The sequence below is a fragment of the Micromys minutus genome (assembly GCF_963924665.1).
Source record: "Micromys minutus genome assembly, chromosome: 1".
NCBI classification, from domain to species: Eukaryota; Metazoa; Chordata; class Mammalia; order Rodentia; family Muridae; genus Micromys; species Micromys minutus.
The window spans coordinates 84,843,750-84,860,312 of NC_137969.1; the positions used below are offsets into that span (position 1 = coordinate 84,843,750).

Below are 16,563 nucleotides of genomic sequence, written 5' to 3' on the forward strand. Positions count from 1 at the left end.
CTCAGGTGCACACACAACACTTCTTTCAAGGGAAAATGACATGGTTACTGTTTGTTTGACTGGTCCAAGGGTTGGTTTGGTTTCTTTATCTGGTAAATAAGTGAAAAATGGCTATTTGATCATTTTGTCTTTGTTTCCAGTGTTCTCTGACTTTACTCCTTTTCTCTGTTCTAGGTCGGGACTTCACAGCTCATGAGAATCAGCCCTTACTGCTGAGTGAGTGCTCAATAATCTACTCTGTTTCCGTCAGCCCTCTTCCTTCCTTCAACCAATAAAAAGTTCTAACACGGCCAAACTCGGTGACACGCACCTTTAATCTCAGCAAAGACAGGAGGGTCTCTAAGTTCAAGACACTACTAGTCTACCAGAGTAAGGTCTTAAGACAGCCCGGGCTACATAGAGAAACCCTGTCTCAAGAAACCAAATAAAGTTGTGATTTGATTTTAAATCATCTACTCAGCTTTTCAAGTCCATCACACAGTGGTTCTGTCTGTAAGAATTACTCTGATGTCATGCTCTACTCAGGGCTGTTTTAGTCTCAATGATTTAGTTGAAGTGTAATTGCCCAGCTATTCTTCTTAAATGTAATTAGAATCTAGGGAAAGAGTTTTGCACTCAGTGCTAGCTCGTAGTAAAGATGAACAACATAGTTTTTGTCTGGTGAGTGATTATTTCTGAGGGAAGGCTTTTGTTTTCACTAGTCTGATCCCAGGAAATTATCTTTTACTTCAGAGGCTTTTACTTTTGATGTGTTTCTCCCTGCTTTCCCCCTTTCTGTTATATTTATTATATATGTTGAACCGTGGTATAAGCTTAGAAAGTATATGAAATGATGTGTTTGTATATCTTTTTCCTTCAGCCTCAGGATGTCAAGAAAACCCTCAGGAGTGGTTTGACCAAGCTGTAAGAAAGCGGACTACAATGGCATGTAAGTGTATACCTCACCTTTCTGCTGTACTCTATTGACTATCTAACTGAGCTCTTCCTTAAGTACTAAAGGTCAGCTCTGGCTCCTGGATGAGATTGCCAGTGCTGTCAGTGCAGCCAAGAAAGTGGCGTGGGAAAACCAGTGATGGCGTTCCCAGGCCTCACAGGCTACCAGCTGTGCATGAAAATGAAGCTAACTTCAGTGCATGCGTGTGTGTGTGTGTGTGTGTGTGTGTGTGTGTGTGTGTGTGTGTATGTGTGTGTGTGTGTGTGTGTGTGTGTGTGTGTATGAGTGCATATGTTTTAACGGACTCTATATAGATAACACTCTACTACAACCTTTTTTGCCCCTCATTTCATGTCATAAAGGCTGAAAATTCACAAATAGTATTTTTATGACCATGTTTAGGGTAGAGTAAATGTCACTGAATGGAAGAAATATCTGTTGGACTGGAGACATGGCTTAGAAGTTAAAAGGTTAAGAGCACCAGCTGCTCTTCCAGAGGTCCTGAGTTCAATTCCCAGCAACCACATGGTGGCTCACAACCATCTGTAATGAGATCTGATGCCTTCTTCTGGTGTGTCTGAGACAGTGACAGTGTACTCACATACATGAAATAAATAAATCAATCTTTTGTAAAAGGTCTGTCATTGTGTCTTTAGACATACAACCACATTAGTGCTGAAGATGTAGCTGGTGGTAGGGCATTTGGCCAGCATGCATAAAACACTGGGTTCAGTCACCGAGATGAACAAAAACCCAGGAAATCAAGTCAGGTCAGTTACCGATTACGACTGTATTGGCTGTGTAAACTGTCCATTCTGTTTTCTGCCATGAATAGTGCTTCCTCTTCCCTCTCACACCTCAGCATTTGTTTTTGGGGCTTGAGACAGTGTTTCACTATATGGCCTACATCATTTAGCCTCAGCTGCTCATAGATAGGCATGTGCCATCAGACCAGATTCTGTCCCTTTTTTTTTTGAAATCTAACCACAGAACCTCTTGTCCCTGTTTATTTAGATTGTGTAAGCATCCCTCACATTTTTCTTGCTCACGGAAGGACTGACACACAGAGATTGTGGTAATCTCTAATGATTATAGTTCTTTTCCTTTTCTTAAACAAGCTGTTAGCTGTCTAAAACAAAAATGCCCTTTCCTCTTGCCTTACTATTGGCTGTTAGTTTTTAATGTTGTATGTACCTGATACTAGACCATTTCCTCTTAGAATTTGTTCTTCATTGCCTCTTATACTTAGGAAACCAAATACTAATTATTCATATTATTAGAACTCTGTATAACAGAATAAAAAATGAAAATCTTTTTTTCTCCTTTTTTGTCCTAGTACATTTGAGAGACAGCATCTCTGTGTAGTCTGACTGTCCTGGGACTCAACTATGTAGACCAAGCTGACCTTAACTCAGATCCACCTGCCTCTGCCTCCTGAGATTAAAGGTGTGTGCCACACCACACCTGATTGAAAATTAAAACCTAAGAAATAGCATTTGAAAGTAAAAAACAGTGATTGCCATCTGTATACCACGAAAACTTCAGAGTAGAGCTTCTTGGGTAATTTCTTAATTACTGTGTTTGAGGAAATAAATAGCTAAGAAGAAATTTGTACATATTTGTACCAGAGAAGATTTTTGAACTTCTTTTAAGATTTATTTATTATGTATACAGCATTCTGCCAGCGTGTATGCCCACACACCAGAAGAGGGCACCAGATCTCATGATAGGTGGTTATGGGCCACCATGTAGTTGCTGGGAATTGGACTCGGGACCTCTAGAAGAGCAGTTAGTCAGTGTTCTTAGCCACTGAACCATCTTTCCAGCCTTTACATAATTTTTCTTCAATCCAAGATAGTTGTTTAAACTTTGTCCCAGGTGTTTTTGTTTAGTTTTTGGTTGCGATGCTTTGGTTTTGGACAGGGACTCACATAGCCAGCTCTAGCCTTCTCCTCATCTTCTTACCACCTCTGAGTGCTGCGAGCGCAGGCATGCGCCATCATGCCTGGCTCCTTCTCATACTCTTCTTAGCATTCTGAATTTTATATTGTTCTCTCAGTTACCCATCTCTGCTTGCTGTTGTGTGGGGTGTCTTAAATGTGGATATTTCAGAACCTGGAACTTTGATTTCCTGTTGCCGTCTCAGGTTAGCACCAGTTCCCTGGTCAAGTTCAGCCTATAGTTCTAACCTATGGCTTGATTCCTGTGGTGTCGTCCAGGGCTTCTCAAGCAGAAGTTGTTAATCAACACAGGGGAGATCATTTATCTCTTCAACAGTTGTTCTTACCTAAGTTACCAAAGGCAAATGCTGGATGGGTATGATAGCAGATGGAGACCACTCCAGTGAAACTGCTGGGCCTCTGTCTTGACACAAGTTTTTTGTTTTGTTTTATAAGATTTAAAAAAAATATTGATTAAGAATTTAAATGGTCAGAATCCCTAGAGGAACTTTTTCAGTCATTCTAAGATAGAAAATAATGAGGATTTAGGATTGAGTTTTGTATGGAAATAACTCATTGCATGTAATCTGGTAATCCACAATCTAGATTTTCCTCCTCCTTCAATATATTTATAGGTAGCAGTTTTGTAAATAGCCATTTTCCAGATGATTTCATGTGTTTATTATTGTGTTTGTATTTTTTCCCTCTCATCTTTGTTCCAGAGTTACCATTCCTAATAAATAAGCTGCAAGGCTTTCTCTCAACACTCTGTACTAGAGTAAATGTTCACTCTACTAGAGTAGTGTTGCTGCGATTAGCTGGGAAGGGGCCTTCAGTGTAGCAGATGTTCAGATATTCTGCCTCACCTACTACCTCTGCTTGACCTCTGCATTTTCTTTTCTGTAATGAAAATACATGAGCAAATCAAACATGAAATTGATGGTCTTTTGAAATTACTTTTTATTTTAGATAACAGCATTCAGAAATCAAACTTTGGAAACCAGTCTTCATCAAACTCCAGGCAACGTAAGTTTATCTATTCGTTAAGTGCACCAAACTGATGACTTGTATTTAAAACATTTTTTGACAGCAGTATGTCTTAATGCTATTTGAAGCAACATATAAGTACTTACATGCTTATGAAAAGCATATACTCTTATCAGCAGGGAAATTCTGTGAAGGCAGTCCATATGAAACAGCTACTTTCCTCTTAACTTTATTGTTCATAATACCAAAAAATAAACATTGATAAGTAGGGTTGTAGAGATTGCTTCGTGAGTAAAAATCTTAGTGTATAAGCCTCCGCACCGGGAGTTCAGACTCCAGAAGCACACAAAGGTGGAGGAGAATCAACTCCACAGAGTTACACTCTGACCTCTGTGCACATGCCTGCACCCACACATGGCCTGTGCACACACACGACACTAACTAAAATCTGAGTAAGCAACTGTTACATTAGACTGAAGTAGGCTGGATTAGCAGGAAGGTAACATATAGTGTAATCAAAGCAAATGCTGCAGGCTTTGAAATTTCACAGAGGTGTATTTGAACTAAACTGGAACACTTACCTTGTATATAGCCTTGAGGAATTTTCTTGTTCCCAAAGCCTGTTATTAACCTTGAATAATGAGAACTAAGCAATTATTAGTGATTCTCCATTTTTGTATCCCTCTACATTGATAAAAATACCTACAAAGAGTTTCAATTAATTTGTGAATGACAGGATTCTTTTTTATGAATGATTTTCCTTATCTACTCATCAGTTGGTGGACATTTAAGTTGTCTCCACGGCTTGGCTCCTATGTATCGTTGCTGCAGTGAACCTGAGATGCAGATGTCTCCTCCACAACTGAATCCATCCCTTTGGATACATACCCATCAGTGCAGTCGCAGGATCACATAGTAGTTTTCTTTTGGTTCTGTTTGTTTCTTTGTTTTTTTAAGATATATTTATTTTATTTATATTAGCACACTATGTAGCTGTCTTCAGAAACACCAGAAGAGGGCACACAGATAGTTGTGAGCCACCATGTGGTTGCTGGGAATTGAACTCAGGACCTCTGGAAGAGCAGTCAGTGCTCTTAACCGCTGAGCCATCTCTCCAGCCCCACATAATAGTTTTAAAAAGTGGGTTAAACCTATTCATATTTACCTAGAAATTAATCTTTAGCTTAATAAACTTTAGTTGGATTCTCACATCCACTTTCGCTTTCAGATACCTAAAAATATTATTCAGATATGAAGAATTTTAAAGGCCTTTTTATGAAATTGTGGGCTTTCCTTGCAACTTCAACATTGAACAACTGACAGTTAATTTTCATGGGATTGTAGGGGGAAGAGGTTTTTTTTTTTTTTTATTCACTCCTAGTGCGAGGATAAACTATCACATCCATTATGAGATCAATATGAATGTTTCCCAGAAATTACAGAGCTGCCATATGACCCAATTATACACTCTGGATATACGGCCAAAGAACTCCATGTCCTGCCCCAGAGACACTTGTACATCCATCCATGTTTATTGCTGTTCTATTCATGACAGCAAGTAAGCTGAACTAGCCTGTATGTGCATCAGCAGGTGAGTGGATAATGAAAATACCGTACACACACATACATACAATAGAATTTTATTCAGATAGAAACAAAGAAATTATGGAATTTTCAAGGAAATGGATGCGTCTGGAAAGTATACATTAAGGAAAGTGGCCCAAACTCAGACAGAAACTGTATGTTCTTTTATATGCAGAGTTTAACCTGAAATGTATAAGTTTAAAATTATAATATACTTAAATATATGTGCATATAAATAAATGTAAATGTAGGTGAAGCATAAAGTACCAGAAGGAAGACTGAGAGGGAGTAAAAACTAAGTGCTAAGGAAGGACAATGGAGGCAGAAGTGGGTGGGAAAGGACAGGGCATAGCTGGAAAAGCGGCAGGTCCTTAAGTGCAGTCTGAAGTGGAAACCAGGAGCTGTTAGTCAGTTTTTGTGCTCTTGTATTAAAATTCATTGTCATTTTCTAGAATTTTTAGTTGGTAGTTTCTTTTTGCTACTTTTTTCAGGGTGTGTATGTGTGTGTGTGTTGTGTTGTTTTTGAGGCAATATTTTATATAGCCTACATTGGCTTTGAATTCACTATATAGCTGAAGTGGGCCTTGAACTCTTGATACTATTGGCACTATCTTCCAAGTACTGAGGTTACAGACATGTGCTACCACATCTTGCTTAATGAGATGTAGTGCATAAGTCATTAGAAAATAATGATTCTCTGAGGTATCAGATTCTCACTAGGCATGGTGGGAATCTCAAGTAGGAGAATCATGCCTGACTACAGAGTGAGACTTCATCTTTAAAGCAGTGTGTGTAGCCAGGGTATCCCAATCCTGTAATCCCAGCACTAAAGAGGGAAAGACAGGAGGCTCACCCGTGAGTTTGAGGGCAGCCTGGTCTACATAGTTTCAGACTATTGAAGGTAGCAGTGAGCCCTCTCGAGAACAAAGCACAACTGTGTACAGTTTAAAAGATTACACTTGTTAGCATCACTATCAAACTCCAGACCTTTCAAGAGTTAAATATTACCAAGAGTAGTGTTGCATCCCAGTCGTAGGGATGATGGTTGTGTAGTGAGGAGCAATGGGAAGATCATCATGAGTTCAGTGCCCTGACTCACAAAATAGTATTAATATTAATAGTAACTACTATAAAAAATAAGGGGCCAGTGAGATGGCTCAGCTGGTACAGACCCCTTTGCACAAGTTCAGTGTCTAGACCCACATGGTAGAGGAAGGAACTGAGTTGCACATTGTCCTTGACCTTCCTGTGTGCACGTGTACACATGTACCTCCATGTACACATACACACAGCAGTTTTATAATGGCAGAAACAGACATTTATACCAAGTTAGACCCTGTCTCAGCCCAAGGGCTAAGGTAGAACAAAATTAATTTAGCTACTTCATGAAAGATAGTCTTAAAAGAAACTGGTTCTTCCTTTCCCCTCTTTAAATTTTACTACACTGTGTGTGTGTGTGTGTGTGTGTGTGTGTGTGTGTGTGTGTGTGTGTGTGTGTTGGTTTTGGTAACAGGGTCTTTCTGCATAGCTCTAGCTGTCCTGGAACTCACAGAAATTTGACTTGGTTACTGAGTGCTGGGATTAAAAGCGTGCATGCACAACACCTGGCACCTGCATTCACTTTAGCCTTGTGTGGTAGCAGAGAAAACTACAATGACTGCTAACACAGCTAAAGTCAGTCCCCAGTGATCCCTGCCTCCGCATCTGATTCACCACCAGGACAGGTATCACCTGGACAAAAAACAAAAAGGTCTTACTGTCAGTGTAAGGGACTACACCTCCTTAGTAGTGTTTAAGATAGTTTCAGACCACACTCTAAGACCTGCTGCTCCAAAAGGTCCCTAGTACATCTATTTACTAATTAATAAGTAAACAGTTTAGGAGTGGTATTTATTGGTAAATGAAATGATCTACAAAAATGCTGTAGAAGTGGAAAAGCATTATGTAAGTGAAATATCGTAATTACTTCAGTGATATGGACGGGTTCAGTGACAGAGCTGTACACTGTCAACCTACATGCCACAAAGGAGGCTGTCAGTACGGTGATTCACATGGACACGTACCTGCTGGAGCATATGGGTAGCATACTGAATCCTTTTTATGAACTTCAGAAATATTCTACCCTGGAAAGATCGCCATGTTAACTGCTGAGCTTCTGAATTAAGCAGTGTTTTATAGAGCAGCCGTTATTTACTTTCCAACTACTGAAAAAATGCTCCTAAGTCTTATTTTTATAAACACGTTTATTTCTGAAGTTACAGTTACATCATTTCATATTTAAATTCTTTAGGAACCATTAGCTTTTTTACTAAGATATATATGCATAACTTAGGCATGTGAGCTTTTATTGAAGTAGATATTTTTATTTAAGGAAAAAAAAATAACCAGTTCCCCATTTTTGAAGTTCTCCCTCAGTCAGACATAGTCAGACACCTTTAATGCCAGCACTCAAGAGACAGAGGCAGAGAGTTTGAGGCTAACCTAGTTTACATACTGAATTCTAGGCAAAGTCGTGCATGAGACTACATATACTGCTCAGCAGTTAACATGTACTTCAGGGTTGGAGAGATGGCTCAGTGGTTAAGAGCACTGACTGCTCTTCAGAGGTCTTGAGTTCAGTTTTTCAGAAACCACATGGTGGCTCACAACTGTAATGGGATCTGATGCCCTCTTCTGGTGTGTCTGAAAACAGCAACAGTGTACAAAAAGAAAAAAGAAAAAAAGAACATGTGCTTCTTAAGCAGAGGACCCAATTTTAATTCCAGTACTTTTCAGGGACTCACAGTCACCTGATACTGTAACTCTAGGAGGATCCATTACACTCAACCTCTGTAGGATGAGCACCTGTATGCACACACACCTTTGAATCTAAGAAAACAGGATATATATGTCTTTTTTTTTTCCTGAACAGAAGCAGTTGTGCAACCCTCAAATGAGTCTTCTGTCAAGATAAAATGGTGTCTGCTGGGACTTGTTGCTGCCCTTGTCATGGGAATATTTTGGTACCTTCATACTCCTGCAGTAGAGACCACTGCTGTTCAAGAATTCCAGAACCAGATGAAACAACTGCAGTCTAAGTACCAGAGTCAAAACGAGAAGCTGTGGAAGAGAGGCACAATATTCCTAGAAAAACACCTGAACAGCTCCCTGCCTCGGCCCCAGCCTGCCATCCTGTTGCTCACTGCAGCTCAAGATGCTGCAGAAGTGCTCAAATGTCTGAGTGAACAAATCGCTGACGCCTACTCCTCCTTCCGTAGTGTCCGGGCCATCCGGATCGACGGGGCAGGTAAAGCTGCTCAAGACAGTGACCTTGTCAAGCGTGAAGTTGACCAGGAACTAACTGATGGATTTAGAAATGGCCAGAACGCAGCTGTGGTACACCGCTTCGAATCCCTGCCCGCAGGCTCAACCTTGATCTTCTATAAATACTGTGACCATGAAAACGCAGCCTTCAAAGACGTAGCCCTGGTCCTGACTGTACTGTTGGAGGAGAAGACGCTGGAAGCCAGTCTAGGCCTAAAGGAAATTGAAGAGAAAGTGAGGGATTTCCTTAAAGTCAAGTTCACCAGCTCTAACGAGGCCAGCTCCTTCAAGCACATGGACCCAGACAAGCTGAGTGGGCTCTGGAGCCGCATCTCTCACCTGGTGCTGCCCGTGCAGCCTGAGCGTGCTCTGAAAGCAGGCAGCTGCTTATGAAGGAGAAGCAGAAATCCTGTCTCAAGTCTGAACACTTTCGGACTTGGTAACCAGAGACAGATTTTGGAGCAGTTTTTGAAAACTGTTTTCTTTTTAAAGGCAGTAAAGTTCATACATAAAAGTGGAATAACTAAATCATTTATGTAGCCTAATTATCTGTGATTTAAGAGAATCATTTCTCTATTTCCACTAAGAACCATGTTAAAGGTATTTAGCCGAGTGTACAGTATATGCAATTCCTGAGTGTCTGCCTTGATTCTGGCCGAATCATTCTTGCTGTGGTGTGACCAGTGAGAAGGACTAGGTCCCTCTCTCAAAGAATCAGCTTTATATTTGACTTTGGATTTGTTTGTTGTGACCTTATTAATGTCTGACAGCTTCCTATTGTAGCTGTGGATTTCCCCATTATTTTTTCTCTCACACCACTAAAATTTGTGATCCTTAGCTTCTACCTATAAAAAAAATCCAAACTGTGCGTGCAGTTTAGCCAGCCCCTCCCCCGCTGGTTTTCATAGAGGGGAGAAGAGGGCTTGGGAGGTAGAAAGAGGAATTGTTTAATAGAGAAAAAAAAGGAGGGGGAAAAACAGCTGCAAGCTGAACATGGGAAGCCACGCCCGTGACCCCATTGTTGCTTCAGGTAGTCAGAGGAACACAAGTTCAAGGCCAGCCTCATCTAGTGAGTTTTCTGCCACCCTGGACTACATGAGACACTGTCTTAAAAAAATAATAGAAAATTATAAACGTTTTCAAAATGAAATGTTACTTTAAAAATAAAAAACCATAAATGTGATAAAGCCTCTGAGAGGAGGTCATTGCAGGCATGCTAGTCACGCAAGCACACACAGGCTGCACTATGGCCTCCAACTGTTACAATTTGCTTTTTATGCTTCTGTTGTTGGTGTGAGGCTAAAGCCCAGTAGTAGAGCATTTGCCCAGCCTGTGCAGTACCCTGGGCTCCATGACCAGCATTCCACACACCTGGAGTCAGCACTCACCAAATTGAGGTTGTAGTATCTTGAATTCAAAGCCAGCCTGGAATATGTTATATCAAGACCCTAATTCAGCCCCACTCCCCAGTAAAGAAGCGTTTCATTGCCCTCCCAAGATTTTTAAAGACTGTATATTATGCAGTGTATTTCCTTACTTAACTCTTAACAATTTGAAAGGTAGGCAAATTCAAAGTAGTCTCTTTGATAACACCTGACAATTTCTGTCTTAAAGAAATAACAGTTTCCTGTACCCCTCAACTTCATTTTTTTTTTTTTTTTTACTTTTGGGCCAGTACTAGTAATTGAACCTGAGATCCCACACCTACTAGTCATGTGCTCTTCCAGTGAACATCCCCCAGCAATAGAAACACATTTCAAAGTCAGGTAACTCGTGTCTGTAATCCCAGCACTTGCAAGGTTAAAGAGGAAGCCATTGTTAGCTATGTAGTGAGTTTCAAGTCAGCTTGCCTGGGCTGCAGGATGAAGTACTTCTCAACACCCACTCCCCAAACACATGACATGCAAGACACAGAGACAACTCTAAAAAACAGTGAACAGTTCTCTGCTGGACTGTTGAAGAGAACTTCATTCTCTGTATATGTGAGTAAAGTCCTTGAATGGCAGTCCATAACAAATACAAAAATATACTCTGCACATGACCAATTTTTTTTGAGTACCTCAAGCCAAAAAGAGTAACCCTTACCACACATGAAGAATGTTGGACAGAGGTCTCTAATGCTATAGTATTTTAGGGTTTTTTGCATTTATAGCTAGGCTTTCTCATCTGTCAGCTGCTTTTTTGTTTTCTGCTCTTACAAATCTAGATGCACCTTGAGTTCTTTGGTCCATAGACATCTAAGAGAGAATACTTCTTTATTAGTCAACCCTTCTTTACCCACTGAAGTCTTTTGGTGGGTTGTAGAAAGCAATCTAACTTCTTTCCAGGGGACTGCCAGTATTTGTACCTTTATTATCTGTTATGGTCAAGTCAGACTGATAAAGTTTATTTTGTAAAGAATTATTAAAAAGTTTTTGAAAGTCTTTATTTTGCATACATATCATAAGAAAATGAAAATGTTTTATTAAATATTCCACTGGCTTAAATAAATTTTAAGTGATATGTTGCTTTTATCTTTCAGTAAAAAAAAATTGTAACAGTTAATATGTAAATATCTTTAAAGGCTATTTTAGTAATTTAAATAAATTTACTTTTTGGGTTTGTATTTTGTGTGTTATAAACTTAATGATTTGCAAACCTGTTTTTTTTATTAATCTGACTTAAAAAAAAAAAAATTAATGACCTTGGCTAAGAAAAGCACAGGCCACAAAAGTGCATTGCTTAGAAATAGAGTAACCATGATTTATAAAATGTTTTAATCCATATATTTTGAATTATCATTCAAGTAGAGTTGTTTAGTATTTAGTTGATTTCATATATGTGTGTGTGTGTGTGTGTGCATAATTTGACACTATATATAAGAACATATATATTATGAACAATATATAATATATATATATATATAAGTACACTGTAGCTGTCTTCAGACACACTGGGATTTGAACTCAGGACCTCTGGAAGAGCAGTCATCTCCAGCCGGATATCTTGATTTCTCATTAGTCTCTGAAGCAGTTGATAAGTTTAATTGCCTCTTTTCCTATTCACTCCCTCTCATTCTCAATGCTACATATTCTCTCTGTGTGTATGAGTGTGTGTGTATATAATTGTGCTTTATACAAAATAGACATTTTGGTGTGCACACACACCCATAATCTAGTTTTCACTGTCACTGAGGATATGTGCCCAAGAATGTCTCCACCTGACCCTCTCTGGCAGCAGCACTCAGAGAGAGGGCTGCACCTCCCCTGGGCAGCACAGTAGTGCTGGCCCTGGTTTTGTGTGTGTGTGTGTGTGTGTGTGTGAGAGAGAGAGAGAGAGAGAGAGAGAACATGATAGTGGGAGAGCTGATCCTCCTCTGCTGGCATGGGCTCAGTCGGAATGCCCTCTCTCCTGCTCCTTGCTGGTTACAGGACTTCAGGGAGAGTGGGCCTACACTTTGCCTGGGCAGCACATTAGAGCTGGAGAGCCAGCCCTAAGGAGGTAAGTGAGAGAAAGCTGGCCCTGTCCCTTGACAGTTGTGGCACTTGGGTGAGCTGGCCCCACCCCTTACCCTTACAGTTCTGAAGAGCTGGTCCAGCTCAGTGCCAGCTGCTGCAGGCAGAAGATCTGGCCCTGTCCCTTGCCAGTTAAAGCAGGAAAGCTGACCCTGGTGCTGTGGTCACAGGAGACCTGGCAGGCTGTCCAACTCAGCTATTACCTAGGCTCAGAGCCAAGGTTTGAGCTGGCCCACACCAGCATCTACCCCATCTATGAGCTGCTGGAACATTGTGAAATGGGCCAGCCCTGCAGATTGAAAGCTGCAGGATCTCCATGACACAGGGCAACAACAGGATGTCCAAGAGGAGTTCCAGTGAGGATCCTGTATTGAAAGTATAGCAAAAGCCAGAGGGCTTGAACCTGACCAATGAATCTGCAATACACATTTGCAAGTAAATCTGGGCAAAAGGGGACATATGTGGGACACACTGCAGCTTTCACAGGGAGATGTGTTTTGTTTTCATTTACTTTTTGTTTTCTTTTAGAGATGAGGTTGTAAGGGCAGAGGGCAGTTAGGAATGTGGAGTGGGATTAGGGTGCATGATGGGAGATTCACAGAAGATTTTTTTAAAAGATTATTTTATGTAAATGAGTACATAAAATAATAGCTATCTTCAGACACACCAGAAGAGGGCATCAGATCTCATTACAGATGGTTGTGAACCACCATGTGGTTGCTGGGAATTGAACTCAGGACCTCTGGAAGAGCAGTTGGTGCTCTTAACCACTGAGCCATCTCTCCAGCCCGAAAATTTTCTTTAAAAGTCTATTTTTGTTTACATTTTTATTTTATGTGAACATATACGTGCTTCAGTACTCATGAAGTAGTGTATCTCAGCATAAATTGTGGGTGTTCTTTTTCTTTTACCATGCGGGTTCTGGGGACTCTAACTCAGGTTCAGGCTTGGTGGCAACCACTTTTACCTGCTGAGCCATCTCACTAGCCCATGTTACCTGTTGAAAGGACAACACACTTGCTTGCCTAGTGCGTACATGACCCTGGGTTCTGCTCACAACACCTATTCCATAACTGAGTAAAAGGAGCGTGACCCCCTGGGAGCTTGAAGTCAGCCTCGGCTGAGTCAGCATCTCCTGAGAAGCAGGGCTGCAGTGTGGCTCAGTGGTAGGATACTTGCCTTGGTTAGTCAAGGCCTAAGCTCCGCTTTCTGTCCATGCTGACGACCCTTTCAAATAAGAAAGTGGTTCGTCAGCATGAAAGAGGGGATTGGAGTCTCCAGAAACAGCACGGTGACTTTGATGGACAATAGTAAACCCCAACCGAGGATTTTTCCGGTACACTATCAGTTTTATAGTCTTTTGAAACTAAATTTGCTTCCCTTCTTTCAGTTGCCTTCTTTGCATTTTTCTAATTCTCAAAATTGAAATCAAAACTTATTTCCATTCAGTAAGAACTTAAGGAGATGAAAGTTTGCACATTTTATGTCATTGATCAATGCTTATGCTAAAAATGGAAAGCCTAGTCCTGTGTGATCTCACTAGTGTCCTTTATGTTGGCTGCATATACCTGGAGTTCTCATAAAGGTAGTGGAAACCATGTCTGCTTCATTGTCCTTACCAAGGTCACAGAATAATAACGTCACATTCATGAGTCCATAGTCTATGGAAGATTCTGACAGCCTATCACAAGAGCCCTGTGGTGAAGGATGCTCTTGCTAGGTAGGAAAGTATAGTCTCACCTGAGCAAACACAAGACTTGTACTCCACACTGTGGACAGGATGCTTCCTTGGTCATGTTCTTAGACACTTGTACTACTTCCTCTTTTCCTGTCTTCATTTCTGCAACTTCATTGCTTGGTGAAGTTTAATTTGTTTCTAAGGCAGAAAGAGGGAGAGATTTTATGATGAACTGTGTATGCCTATATAGCTTAAAAACTTAAGAGACTTTATAATCCGCAAAGAAGCCAGTGGTGGGAAGTGGGACGTTCCTGGGTTAAGTGGGTGACTTGGAGGCTGGACAGCATCCATCACAAGCATCATGAGACAACCAGGACCGCTCTGATGAAAAGCAGCCAGTATGACTCAGCCAGGCAAGACACTGGCCACCAAGACAGTAACTTGAACTCTAACCACATGGCGGAAGGAGAAAATCCACTCCCTGTGGGTTGTTGTCTGACCACAGGGTGTGGCAATGCCACATTTAAACACGGAATTAAGTAAATACAAAATTTTTAATTAAAAACATGTAAAAAGAAAAGAGACAAATATCAACATCTATGTCAGTTTTCATATCTGCCTTAAATCTTACACAGAGCAAACAGGAAAATATACACATACTATAAGACACACACACACACACACACACAACTTATTCACTAGAGATAGCTCAGCTGTTAAAGGCTAGGTTCACAATCTAAAATCATCTTATAATATGAAGTAAATTATACACAAGCAAGAGGAATGCCTGGAATAAACCAATTCTATGTTGTGCTCCTGGATAGCCGTTTCCCCTAATTAGAAACTTGTTTAGGGGCTTTTTTTTTTTTTTTAATGAGATTTTTAAACACAAGCATAAGAGTTTTAAGGAGGGGTGACCACGTGGTTGACCGGTCTCGGCGGCAGGCATGGCGGAAGGAGCAGTCACAGGGACAGCAGGGCTTGGCCTCACGGCCTCACGGACTCAGTTGGGAGCTTTTTTTAAGTACCTCAGCCCAGGCTCACGCTCAGCCACATGTTGAGCAAAGAAAGGAAGAAAGTAAACTGCAAGCCTAAAGAACCAGGATGAGCAAGAAATACCTTTCCGGCTGCAAGAGATTCTGAGGAGATGAAGATGAGTAACAAGAAGAGAGAAAAGGAGGGTGGCTTTCAAGAAGACATTGGAAAAGGAAGCGAAGGGAGAGGAGCCAGACATCACTGTCCCCAAGTTCAAGCAAAGGAAGGGGGAGTCTAATGTGGCCTACATCCAGCTCATGGAGCAGGAGGCCCAGCGTGTGCTGTTTCTTAACAAGAACAAGGCTACTCAGCAGCCAGAGGTGCAGGCAGCTCCCAAGAAGCCTGAGCAGAAGAAAGCGTTCCAGACGCGACGACTTGAAAAGGCCCAGAAGAAAAGGGAAGCAAGAGCAGTGGACAGATTGAAGCAGGAGTTTGGACTGTGAAGTTTGGAGGAGTTGTGCTGCAGCCCAGGAGCTGACAGTTGGGCCAAGGAGGAGCACAGAGACGTGCCTGGAAGGAAATCAGTAATGCTCAAGATGCTTTTGGGCCCTGGTGGTGTGTCCCCGGCTCCTGCCACTTCACTGGCCCGCCAGCAGATCCTGGGCTGTGCAGGCTTACAGAGCCCTGAAGAAGCTGCTTCTACAGGAAATGACACTTGCACAGTCACCAGGCAGCTCTTCCCAGAGGCAGCTCCAAGCTTGTCTACGATGCAGAGACCCAGGGGTGTGATCCCCCGGAAACAGGTCTGGGGGCTGCTAGACCTTGATAATGTTCCTTCCTGGATAGGGTCCTGAGAGTAAGCTTTAAGTTTGGAGGGCGCTTTTTCGTTCCCCTGAAGATTGTCTTTTTAAGAGTGACTACCCATCTCATACAGGGCAAGTTCCCCCAATACTTGCTGGAGACACGACTGGGAGGGCTGGTATTTTTCCCTGAGCCTAGCTTCATTCTAAAAGAAAAGTCAGGACCACTGTAGAAAGGCTCAGTCCCTTAATCCAGCTAATTACTAAAGCAGCTGTGTAGGTTAGGTGAGCCTACTGTTTTAAGAAGCTCCCTTGGGCTCAGGGCAACCACTGGAAGGCAGGGACAAAGCAGAGCAGTTTAACAGTGGTGGAACAGCAGATATACCAAGGCGGTGGTGGGGCTGGCAGTCAGCAACTTTTTTTTTTTAATTTGCCTGCAGGGGTCTGTACAAGTGACCAGAACTCCCAGCCCACGTTTGGTTTGGCTAACCAAGTGTCGGTACTGGCTGAGTCACTTGAGGTATACACATGAAAACCAGGTTTCAGTGGTTGACAGGGTAGAGTATTTATGCCAAGAGGGTAGAGGCGAAAGACTTGAGAGTTCAAAGCCAATCTTGACTTGAAGCAAATGTGAGGCCTGCCTGAACAGGTTGGGAGTCTCAAAACCTTACCTGGACATCAAAAGAGCCAAGCCTGGTCCCTGCTGGGGAAGCCCACAGTCCTCTAGCTGGTCCTGGAGCCTAAGTGGAGTGCTTTTAGTTTCTCCTCCAAACGTGCGTTTTCCAGAGTGAAGTTTATTAGAGTTATTCAAGTTTTGCTCTCTTTGAAAAAGTAAAGAATTTTAAGGAGTAAAAACTAACCCTAAAAA

General features: G+C 41.6%; 1 protein-coding gene and 1 pseudogene across 3 annotated transcripts in view; both read left to right on the plus strand.

Annotated features, from left to right (window-relative positions):
• TOR1AIP1 (torsin 1A interacting protein 1) overlaps positions 1-10,432 on the plus strand; it is a 30,499-nt gene extending 20,067 nt beyond the window's left edge. For both annotated transcript variants that reach the window (XM_080934661.1, XM_080934662.1), the window contains 4 exons: positions 175-216; positions 860-928; positions 3,844-3,900; positions 8,357-10,432. In XM_080934661.1, the coding sequence (XP_080790787.1) occupies positions 175-216; positions 860-928; positions 3,844-3,900; positions 8,357-9,141 (953 nt within the window). In that variant the 3' untranslated portion in view covers positions 9,142-10,432. The remainder of the gene's footprint in view (positions 1-174; positions 217-859; positions 929-3,843; positions 3,901-8,356) is intronic.
• A 4,542-nt stretch (positions 10,433-14,974) lies between these two features.
• On the plus strand, positions 14,975-15,684 carry LOC308432848 (coiled-coil domain-containing protein 137-like; annotated as a pseudogene). Its single transcript has one exon. The product of its transcript is annotated as a coiled-coil domain-containing protein 137-like (transcript).
• Positions 15,685-16,563: the final 879 nt, after the last annotated feature.